We start from the raw sequence: 12176 nt of genomic DNA, 5'->3' as shown, positions 1-12176 counted from the left end.
TTCCTGTGAAATTTTATGAGTGAAAAGGGATAATTGCTCAATGAAGATATCTTGGATATATTCCCTTTCGTCGATTTCAATTGTATTTCTTTCACAGGTATGAGTATTTTTATTAAAAATCATCAAAAAGTGATGGAAGCAATAACTTGGGACAGACTTTAGCAGACGAACATGAAAAGACCACCTATTTTAAATTATACATGTAACTTAGTTTATTTTTATTTGAAATATGAATTAGTTGAGAGAGATGTGAATTTACATAAACACATTCTAAATATTAAAAAAAAAACTCACCACAAACTCAGTTTAAAAAATTGAAATACCAAAAGTAGTAGAGGGTGGTAGTAGTCTAGGGTCAGCGTGGAGTCAGTCAGTGGTCATCCATCCCAGCAGCCACCTGGGATCATGCGTCACAGTTAGAAGGCATCAGATGGACTCATGTCTGCGAGATCCCAGAATGATCCACTGTTATGTGATCCCAATTCAGTTTCTTTTAAAACCACAAGGGTTGCAAGGCATATAAACATATTTACATACATGTATATTCAACGTCTGGATGATCATGTGCATGGAGGATAGATCTCAGCTGTAAATAGTCAATTTTAGTCTAACAGAGTTGTGTTTTTTAGTACACTTCAGAGTTGGTATTCGACAATAAATTGCAGTATTCGGTTGGACATAATATTTTCTTGCTAAAATCTTTTCGAATTGTAAATGATACGTTACATTCTAACAGGTAATGAAACTTTTTTTTTTTTTGTATGCATTTATTAAACACAGTACATTTGGATGCGAGATAATACCTCCGCAGAGGCTCTCTATATATACATCACCTGGGGTGCCAGGTGCCAGGATCAGTAATGCTAATCAGCGATATAAATGAATCAGTATTTATAATTGTATTTTTTTTAAGCGTAAATAGACTTAGATATGAAATAACAATATTGTATATACATTTGTAGAGCATTAATATATATTGTACAAGGTATTTGTTTTCTTCAACATGTATAATTGTATTTTTTTTAAGCGTAATTAGACGTAAATATGAAATAACACATTTTGATACAAGTAATAGTAAAGTAAAATAAGAGTACTATTCGGGGAGGTATCATTCAGCCAATTGATATAATATTCGTATCAATATTATATATATATTTGTGGAACATACCTGTTCAATAAAATATTTTTAGCAATAAATATACAATCGGAACATAAAGTAAATGCAATGCGGCAGGACTAACAACAGCATCACAGTCCAAAATTGCCTACCGCATATATGTGAAGAGGGACAGGTCTCCCTCTTGTACATTTTAATAGTACATTAATAAAGTTTATAATATTTCATTTATCATATACTATTTGATAATTTTTCAAGAATGCTGAAATTTAACTTTACACATTTTGATTTTTTTACAGTATGATACAATTGCATTAGCGCATTTTAAAAAAAAAAACAGCGCATATCTTCACTCCGGATGACACATGTTCGTTTAAGATTCCACGTTTCATTTTATATTTGTAAATTTTGCATGCAATGAATGACAAAGTGTTGTCTAAGATAAGAGTATATTTGTTGCTCGTGAAAATAAAACCAATGACAATCAATTTCCATGTAACATCAATATTTAGTATTAGAGAAATTTTCCGCCAAAGTGGCATTGTCAAGTCACACTCGTAGATTAAATGTTTTATATTTTCTGGCGTATTGCAATTATTACAGTTCCCATTAATGTTTTTATCCCATTTACTAACCGTTAGATTCGTAATGAAACTTAATTGTCTTAAATTTCATTATTATTGCAATGTACGCTTTTACTTTTCCGTGACATGTCTAAATTATTCCAGCAACCAACCTCTGTAGGGAGGCGGTGATTGTTTTTTCTCTACGTTTCCCAAGAACATTTCTAAATTTTATAGGTAATGCACATTTTAGTATATTTAATTTTGAAAATTCTGAGAGTGATTTCTTTCCTGGAGCTGTTGATATGTATATGTGACATAAATATGTTTAACAGTGCTGGCTATGCCTAATCATTATATACTCCACATAAAATGTAATGTCCGCCATAATGTATACATATGCAATTCCAGACTCCTGTCACTTACCAACTGTCTGTTTACCGTGGATCAAACACAGTAACATTCTAATTTCATTATGCGACACTCCTTGCTCATGTATGGATCTACCCCCCCCCCCCCCCCGAAAATTCAATTAATAAATTCACACATGCAGTAAAAGGGGAGAGGGGGTCCGGATCCCATCCCCCGGAAAATTTAATTTTATTTATTATATATATAATAAAATCTCCAAAAGTATGTCTCGGAACCCCACCCCCCCCACCCCGAAAAATATAATTATCCCTCGACCCCCCCCCCCCCCCCCCCCCTCCAGAAAAAGTTATGGATCTGTGCAGGCTGTTGAAAATAAATTCTAAAAAGTTCATCGTCTGCCTCAGGTGTCCTTTTATACAGCTAAAATTGTCTTTAAACTATAGAAAGCTCCACAATTATAAAAGGCGAAGGCGAAAGCGCGAAGATGCGATGGTGAGAGTGCGAAGTTGCGATGGCGAAGGAGCGATGGTAGTATCGCTTCTTCGCCTTTGCAACTTCTCACTTTCGCCTTCGCATCTTCGCACTCTCGCACCTCGACCTAAAGGCGAAAGTGCGAAGGTCGAAGTGGCCCCATCGGAACACCATAGAGAATCATGGTTGTGTGATTACAGACTCGTGACGTCATTGACTCTGAGTTGATTCCAGACTATACCCCCGTACTACGGTACCATACTTAAGCTCAGAAGCATGTGTTCAGTTAGAAAGAATGACTTATCATTATGCATTGTTGTACTGTTTTGAGTCAAGGCTGATCGTGGATATACATGTATTAATATATGTTCATTAGTATTTTTTAACCAAGCCTTCGGAACAATGATAACTTCAATACATGTATTTCCAAATTACATACTTATGAATCAATTAAATCTGTCTTTGGTAAGAAATTTTGGAAAAACCTACATTTACATATTAAAGCTGCTTGGTCCGATTTTTTTATCAAATTTTATGCACGCTTTTAAAAGATGGTTATGCTTAGTATATGTATAATAATAGACATTGCAGTTGTTTTCCCAGTCAATTAAGCCAAATTTCAATGAAGAAAAATACGTACACATTATTGCTAACAAAACAAACGACGTAAAAGGGTACCGCGTTATTTCGCCTCATGTTAAATTTCACCCCTAACGACGAGGCGGGTATAGTTGTATTACGACTTTGTCATCGCTTTGAATAAAGGTCGAAATGATCAGACAAATTACAAATAAACATGTGTACGTTTTGTTCGCTAATATTTCTGAAGTTTGTTTTCTTTATAATCGATGCAGAGCATGCGTGTTGAATGACCCCAATCATTCGGGGGACGAAACCAAATGGTTTCTTTTTCTAAACATTCCCGTGATGCATTTTGTTTTGTTTTTTCGTTTGCCCAAAGAGAAATTATTTTTATTTACTTTGAATATTTCTAACTTTGAAAGGAGATTGATTCTGCTGGTGTAAATAGGAGAAAGTCCATAACTTTCTACGATAAATGGTTTGTATGGAAAAAAATTTGATACTGTAATAACAAATAAATCGGACCAAGCAGCTTTAATGTTTTACTTTTTAGGCATCATTATGGAGATCTAAACTTTGAACAGAGATGTCATGGCGGACCAGTTGTAGAAAGTGCTGATATTTTAATACAATTAAATGGTGAAGAAGACGAAATTCATTTCTCATCACATGCACATTGTGCCTTGTAAATCGATTACTGATTGAAATTACAATCACATTTTAAAGAATCTAATTTTTTGTTAAGATATCAAATAAAGAACGGATTCTCAACGTATTTGTCTAATATTAATTCACCGAAAGAATTTGAAAGGAATTTCTTGTGAACATCTCCATACGGAAGCGTATTAGGGCCGCAGCAGTAATTTTTATTAATTTGTTATAACAGATTAGTAATTTGTTATAACAAATTAGTAATTTAATATAACAGATTATTAATTTGTTATAACAAATTATTAATCTGTTATAACAGATTATCAATTTGTTATAACAGATTAGTAATTTGTTATAACAAATTGTTGTTATAACAGATTATCAATTTGTTATAACAAATTATCAATTTGTTATAACAGATTATCAATTTGTTATAACAGATTATTAATTTGTTATAACAAATTATTAATTTCTTATGACAAATTAGTATTTTGTTATAACAAATTAGTTATTTGATATAACAAATTAATAATTTGTTATAACAAAATACTAATTCGTTATAACAAATCAATAAAAAATACTGCTGTGACCCATATACGCTTCCGTATCTCTATAAGTCGAGCAATATCTATAAGATCTAAATAATAGTATAGTTGGGGTTCTTTCGAAATTAATTCATATTTATTAGAAAGAGAATTTTGTAAGGAGAAATTAGTTTGTTGAAACAGACTTGAAAGGTGTGTTATCTCACAAAGTTATTGTAACTGATCTGATAATTTTCACGTTTATATCATATGCATAGTATTACAGCATTTAAAACTGGTATTTCATTTCTTTTTCTCTATATGTACTATGGTTGTTTTGAATGTTTACTGTATGGCTTTGTAATATATTATGTATACAACAATGAGGAGGTTAACGTTATATCTAAGTTTTTAGAACTTGTGTCCGATCCTTTTGGCGTGAAATAGTCAATTAGATATGTTCAACTCATCTCATATTTAAGAATACTTCCATGACTTCTATATTGACTCAATAAAAATTGTCTAGTAATAATATATTACATATATATAATTACCGATAGGAAATTAATCTTTTTCATTCTTCTTTACGGTACATTCTCTGCCACAGTTTAGATACCGGTATTATCATTATCTAGTACACCGAAGGTGGACCCCCACCCCCGATTTGGTTTTTGTAATAAATTTTGTTTTAATTAATTGTACAATTATGTTTACAAGAAAGAAATCGTTAGAGTATTCATTATACGGACATACATGGCATGCACATAGTGGAATTCTTAATTCATAAAGAGGCAAAGTACATATATGCGTACTATAACAAAATATAACTCTTAACACGGACAGGATAAGTACATGTAAAAGTGCAGCAACGATTATGCGATCTTGTGAAGTTATCATGGTCACTAAAAATGACGTATTCATAGGCATCAACTGATCAAAGGCAAACGATTTCTGCTCGGGATCGAGATTAATCTGTTTCTATCATCGGAGTCTCTTGGGAGTTTTCATAGTATCTTCATTACGTAAAGCAGCATGTGCACGAAGAGAAACTTTCACTAACATTAGACATGATTCAACAGGATATATCGACAGGGTATATTGGACTAAGTACAAACAACTGTAGTTATTATTGAGATGGAATGTAATAGTAACGTCATTCTTCAAACGAATATAACTGTAATGAACTTCAGAAATAACTCGTCCACTATGTGACTATAGAATGTTTAGTGTTCATAGGAATTACAAGTTATATATTGGTGTTTCGTTGGTATTGTATTGGAACTTAGCAATTTTGGAAATGCATATTGGCGCATAAGGACAATTCCATTAAACTATTTATCATGAGAATGTCTTTGCATGCTTTTGTGTTTATTTTGACCGACAGATACAGATGGCGCTGCATGCCTTGATTGCCAATCAAAACACACGACGTATATTGGCGGTTTATTCGCCTGTTGTGTGCATTTGCGCCAAATTACTTAGGGTAGACGCTTGGAAAGGAGATAAAAATTCTCAATCTCTTGTCACGATGTTGGGTACCGAACAGATAAAGAGGTTAACGGAGAAAGGTATTTGTTATATTTCTCTTATGTGCAAAAAAGCTGCTTTAAACAATTTAAAAATAAAATTATAGGCTGTTTAACAATTTTCTGGCGCTTTTTTAATGCAGAATATTGCTACAATATTTCCTGATGATCTTTGTTATACACTGTATTAGTTTTATTTTTAAAGAACCTGTTTTTCCTTTCCTATATGTGAGTTTAATATGATGCATATATAGTTAGTGTCTCTTATTAATATTGTTCATATGACATGCCTCAACAGTTTCCATTTGAACAACAACAAAAAAAATTGCATTTACCAGTTTACTAAGAGTTAGAACTACAGTGACTGAATAAATGAGTTTTTGACATATCTAGCAGGTTTAAGTAGCTCTCTGAATAAAATGAATAATGTTCTGAATAAAATATAGTCTGCATTTTGATATGATTTAAGGGTTTCATGAGCTTAGCAAGCTCACTATGCAATATGCTTTTAGCATAGATCTAAATTCTTTTAAAGTAGACCTTAGTAGATCAACTACATCCTCTGACTAATGAAAATGTCTGGCTTCTTTTCAGTTTTTCAAGATGAAAATATACGAAGAATCATGCCAAAAGGAAAACTGTTTACAGTAAGTTGTTGATTTGTCCACACAAAAGTTTTATTTGTTGTCATACAGTTGTATGCCGGTGCACATGTACTCATGAAGAAAATGGATATAATAGAATATAGTACATGTACTATATATTGTTGTTTGTGCAACTTTAGGTTTTGCTGCTGTAAAATAATTACTAGTCAAGATTATCATTATTCTTGATATCCCCAAACTAAATAATGTTTTACATATTTTTAAAAAAGATGCTAAATGAATTAAGTTTAAAGTATGGTGTATTAAAATATCAAATCTTATTAACAGGTTTCTGTTGAGGGAAACATTGGAAGTGGAAAGACCACTCTATTGGATTACTTCAAGAACTCTCCAAATGTGGAGGTAAGAGATCTTCAGGATCTCAATTCTTGTTGAATGAAAAAGTTAGAATTTTACATGTTGAATAAATTCTTAATCATAAATGAAAACAAAAAACTGGAGGAAATTTTTTATAATAAAGTTTAGCATGAACAATATTTGTTGTCTTACAAACTGTTGAGATATGTATAACATTGCAGGCAATAAGAGAACCCGTGGAGCAGTGGACCAATGTACAGGGACACAATGCACTGGTGTGTACAAACATTGACATTCTGTGTACCCTTAATCCTTGTTTATAAAAAAACGATTCTATCAAGATGTGGAAAAAAACACTGGGGTTTTGTTTTGAGCTTCAGTATAGAATGAACTGTCATTATGTTATCTTATAAAAGGCATTGCATGTTTTCTTTCATATAAATTTTTGAGACAAAAAAGCAAAATTATAGGAAGGTAGCATCAATGGTTGCTGTAACGGTTTGGTCCTTGACAAATCTAAAAAAAAATGGTAGGTTAGAGTTGCTCTCAGGTTGTTTACAGAATCATTTTATGTCAGGAAAGTCGAGGTGTCAACTTAGTTCTTTAATTAGCATACTGAATTTTTCTCTGTCCACTTTTCTCTGTCCACAGTAACAAACCCAATAAGTGTTAGACTTACATGTGGTTAAATGCATTGAACCTAAATGACTTAAACCATAGGCAATGTGCAAACTCGGTACTGGACTCAAATCTGAAGGAAATGCAGTCACATTTATAAATTATAGGCTAGAATATGTAGTAGAGCACATTGAAACATAAAACTTGTTTTTGTTACATTGATAAAAGCAACTACTGTATGACGACCCCAAGAGATGGAGTTTCACTTTTAACCTGTATGCCCAGCTGACAAGAATTCAGATGCATGCTAAAGAAACAGTAAGTTTTTTGTCATTTTGTTCATGAAAACTGCTTTATATGTACCGGTAGCTTGAACTCTATTTTTCGTCATTGTTATGTTAAATATTATGTCCAGTACTGTTTTCATGCTTAACTATAATTGTTTATTTATCAGACTTAAAAGACTAATATCTGTATTTCAGGATAAACCTGTCAAATTATTGGAGAGGTCCTTACACAGTACAAGATACTGTTTTGTAGAAAACTGTCATAGAGAGTGAGTATTATAATGAAACCTCAGGGGTTGTAACTCGTGTTTGGTATCTGAATATGTTTATATTGAACTGATTTAAAGTTCAGTCTGTTTTTAAATTCATAAAATGATAATCTTGGATATTTTTTTTCTATGAATTTAAATCTAGATTGTATTCATACAATATCGTGAATCATATTTAAGAACATTATATGTATTTACATTAATCTTGGCATTTGTACACTTTCAGAAAAGTGATTAATGGATTGGAATACTCTATACTCAATCAGTGGTTTGATTATTTGACAAAGAAAGACAACACTGGCTTGGACTTGATAGGTAACGATCAGCCAAGACTGGCTCTAAAATAATCTTTGTTTTAATTTTGATCAGTTTGTTAAGAAAGGGGAAAAAAACAAATTTTTAAAAGATGATCAAAAGTATTTACATTAACAAAATGTAATGCTAACTAACAATTTTTGAAAGCAATAATTGACAAACGAACATTCTACTTATTTATACAGGTTTATTTAATTTTCAAAAAAATCTAAGATTTCATTAATGTTTGAATTGATATGTCTTATTTAAAGTTTATCTGAGAGCTGATCCCGATGTGTGCTATGAGAGAATCAGGCAAAGAGACAGGAAGGAAGAGGCATCCGTACCTATGGTAATTTTCATATTACAGGAAACTAAAGTGGAGCAAATTAAAATTTAAAATTGTTAATATTGCATACAAACTTTTATTTACATCATCACATGTAATAAAGGTTTTGGTAGGTAAGAAAGAACTTTACTGTCTTTTCCTAAACCAGTTCTTTAATAAATGTTAATCATGTATATTGATGATTGCATACAAAAGCTTTGATGCTTTACCATAAATAAATGATAGTACAATTCTTCTTTTAGAATTTAATCCAGAACCTACATGATCTCCATGAAGAGTGGCTAGTACAACAGAAGTACTACAAAGCACCTGCCCCAGTGTTGGTATGTACCTTTATCTTTTTATCTTTGTAGAATTCACATGAACTATTTAGAGTATTATTGAAAAAAAAGTTAGAGTAAGGGCACAAATTTATAGTGTTGCAGAAATTAAGCATAATGCACAAACTTATATTTTCTTTTAGGTTTTGGATGCCAACTGTGAGTATCTAGAAATGAAAGAGATGTACGAGACAAAAAGGGAGGAAATCCTGTGTGGTTATGTATGATAATCAGAGAGGGACAGACTTGTTCATTTAACTCTACCTCTGAATTATCACAGTTAGCTCAGGAGTAGAACATTTCTAGAGTAATTTGGAGTGTGAGGAAGAGTGAAGAATTCCAGGCCCGTGTAAGTGATCTCAGACTGTGCTGCCCGAGCTGTGAGTGTTCAGAATGTGTTGGATTGGGAGGTTATCACACAATGATATTTTAGTCAAGTCTTCTGCACAATGTGTTCAATTTTATTTTAAATATTTGTACAAAAGTTGACATTTTATGACTGTTTTTTATTGCTAGATATAAGTACATTTTACAACTTGAACTTTGAAGAATGAAAATTGTTCTAGTGTATTTATAATGGAGGTCCTTTGTAACTCAGGAAATTTTACATCAACTGTAATGTAGCCACCTAGGTTTACCTGAATTTATTCAGTGAGTTTTTATTATGTTCATAGTGAGTGTGGGTATTGAATAAATGATCACATCTTCAGTCTCATCTTTCTATCATCTTTCTTGCTGTTTGTAAAGGAATGCATTTTAGGGAGGTATGAATGCAAATGATGAGTGAATGGATTTTTATAAAGAATAAAAGGAACATTTTTTTTAAGTATAGTGCATGATATCAAACCAAAACATTTGTGCTTGTATAAATGACTAAGATTTTTTCAGGATTTAAAATATATGATTATTTACAGATTTTAATTTAATGACAAATCTGTTGAAGGTTCATTTTTGTTACTTTGTCATTATTTCATGTACCAGTACATGTAGTGAATAACTACCATAGTAAAATGAAAATAAGATCAATAGCATCTCTTTTGTGACCATTAATAGTTTTCATATGTATATCATAGCATGTAATTGTTCAAGCCATCACTTTGTTCAAAACTTGGGCATTGTTAAATGTTTTAATGCGTATTTGTACTTTACCTTGTTCCTTTCAATATCTTATTTACTTTTTAGTGTCTGACAGATTTCTAAATATATTTATTATGCTAATTTCTTGCTTGTCATTTTATGAGTTTTTCTCCAAGTTCTCACTTTTGGGCAGAAAACAGATATTAAGGTTCTCTAACCCTCAGCCTCAAAGTGTTTTATCATTGAAATGTTATTTGTCCTTCATAATTTATAAATGAAATACTAGATGACTAAATTTCTCTATATTATTACTTATTAGGTTTGTTACTGACTGTTTACAGAAATTTGTGGGGTCGGTAAAGTCCATAGAAGGCGAGGCAGAGTGTTTTGTTTTGTCGAGGACTTAAAGTTTGATATGTAAACAACAAAAGATATTAATATATAACAATTAAATTCACAGGCTTATTCTCTAATTTTTTACCTTTCTCTTCAGTCGTCTGTGCAAACATGGATGCCATTGTTTATAGGATCGTTTTATAACATCACGGGCAAAGGTGGGGTCACTCTAAATATTTTGGGGCTTAAAAATTAAAGGTATGGTTGAACATTTGTGTAAAAAAATCAGCTCAAATAAGGTTATGTCTGCCATGTTGCTGTATAAATTTTGACACTTGCCGTGTAAAGAAATTTATATGGCAATCACGTGAATCGATTCATCCAATGGCGTAGAGGCATTCTAGTCCGAGGCAAAACAAAAAAGGCATATTGGGACAACTAAAAAAAACCAGATGGTAATCAAACATAGCTGAGGATCATTAAAAGATAATGAGTGGTTTTGACTTTTGAGGGAAATGTTAAATTAACATCCTGCTTAAAGTCATTGTTGACAGGTTGCAAAGGCATGCATAAACCATGACTACAAGTCTTGTCAAGTTAAAGACTTTGGGTCGGATCCAATAACATGCTCTCCAAGCGGGGAACGGTTAACATTCCTTTTCTTGAATATGACTGGTATTGTGCTCCCACAGCCAATCATAACTTTTGTCAAAGCAAAGCAGAGAGTTACTTATGATGAGAGACTATGATCCTAAAAACGTTATTGTTTTCCCTTGGACTGAAATGTCACATTTTCATTGGTTTAAACATAGCACGTGATTGCCTCATATATCTCTATATTTGTTCTGTGAGAAATAATATTAGGCAATATGGCCGTCATTGGTCGACGCTTCGCTTACTCATTTCGACATTTCATAGTATTTTATACATAAACTGCATGCTGTAAGTTCTTAAAGTATTTGGAGTTGTTGCCCTTTGAATTTTTTAAAAAGTAGAGTAGTTGCCCTTAGAATATTGACGTCACGTTGTTTTGTCTGGAGCAGAACAAAATGGCAGCGTCGAAATTTGCTCAAATCTCTGCAGAGGAAAGGGAGAAAACATTTGAAATTGAATAGCAACAAAACATTGTAAGTAAACATGGGTAAAGCAAAGATTTTGAAAGGTGAGATTGAAAATTTTGAAGAGTTAAAATGAGTTGGACGAGATGTAAGGCATCTTGTACATGGCTTTGCGTAGATCATCGCTATTTGTGAATAAATATGTCGCTTGATAGTCCTCGAGAAAACAAAACACTTATTAGGTTAGTTACTGACTCACTACGGAAATATATTGGGTTGATCAATCTCATAGAAGGCTCGGCTTCGCCTCGCCATCTATGAGATTGATCAACCCAATATATTTCCGTAGTGAGTCAGTAACTAACCTAATAAGTAATAATGTGTACTCATCTAGAAGATGTACTTGTATAAATATTATGATACCATAATGTGCTATTGTAAAAGATGGTATATTATTGTATCACATGATATTGTATGATATGATATTTTGATATATAATAATGTATGATATGATATTGTATATTATATAATGTATTATATGATATTGTATAATATGATATTGTATTATATAATATGATATTGTATTATATAATATGATATTGTATTATATATTATTGTATGATACGATATGATACAATATTAAATCACATGATAATATGTCGAATAATATGTGTCATATTTGATACAATAACATATGATGTAATATAAGTAATAAGGAATCATTCTTTGAATATTATGAGGTGAAAGTTTCGGTCAGGGTTTGATAAAATCTATCAAACTGCCCTTTGGGCTTTATTGGA

The 12176-nt window shown here is 32.0% G+C and overlaps 1 protein-coding gene across 1 annotated transcript; it reads left to right on the top strand.

The window, feature by feature from the left end:
* The first annotated feature begins 5260 nt into the window (after positions 1-5260).
* On the top strand, positions 5261-9222 carry LOC105340134 (deoxynucleoside kinase). The gene is made up of 11 exons (XM_011446037.4): positions 5261-5373; positions 5665-5848; positions 6401-6453; positions 6739-6813; positions 6990-7043; positions 7615-7704; positions 7869-7942; positions 8169-8257; positions 8509-8588; positions 8828-8908; positions 9049-9222. Exons 2-11 carry the CDS (start codon positions 5671-5673, stop codon positions 9130-9132), a joined length of 858 nt encoding a protein of 285 aa, XP_011444339.3. The 5' UTR covers positions 5261-5373; positions 5665-5670; the 3' UTR covers positions 9133-9222.
* The last annotated feature ends 2954 nt before the right edge of the window (positions 9223-12176 follow it).

Source organism: Magallana gigas, chromosome 7 (genome assembly GCF_963853765.1).
Source record: "Magallana gigas chromosome 7, xbMagGiga1.1, whole genome shotgun sequence".
NCBI lineage: Eukaryota > Metazoa > Mollusca > Bivalvia > Ostreida > Ostreidae > Magallana > Magallana gigas.
Note: the sequence above shows the minus strand (reverse complement) of the source record. Positions and strands in the feature narration are given on the sequence as shown.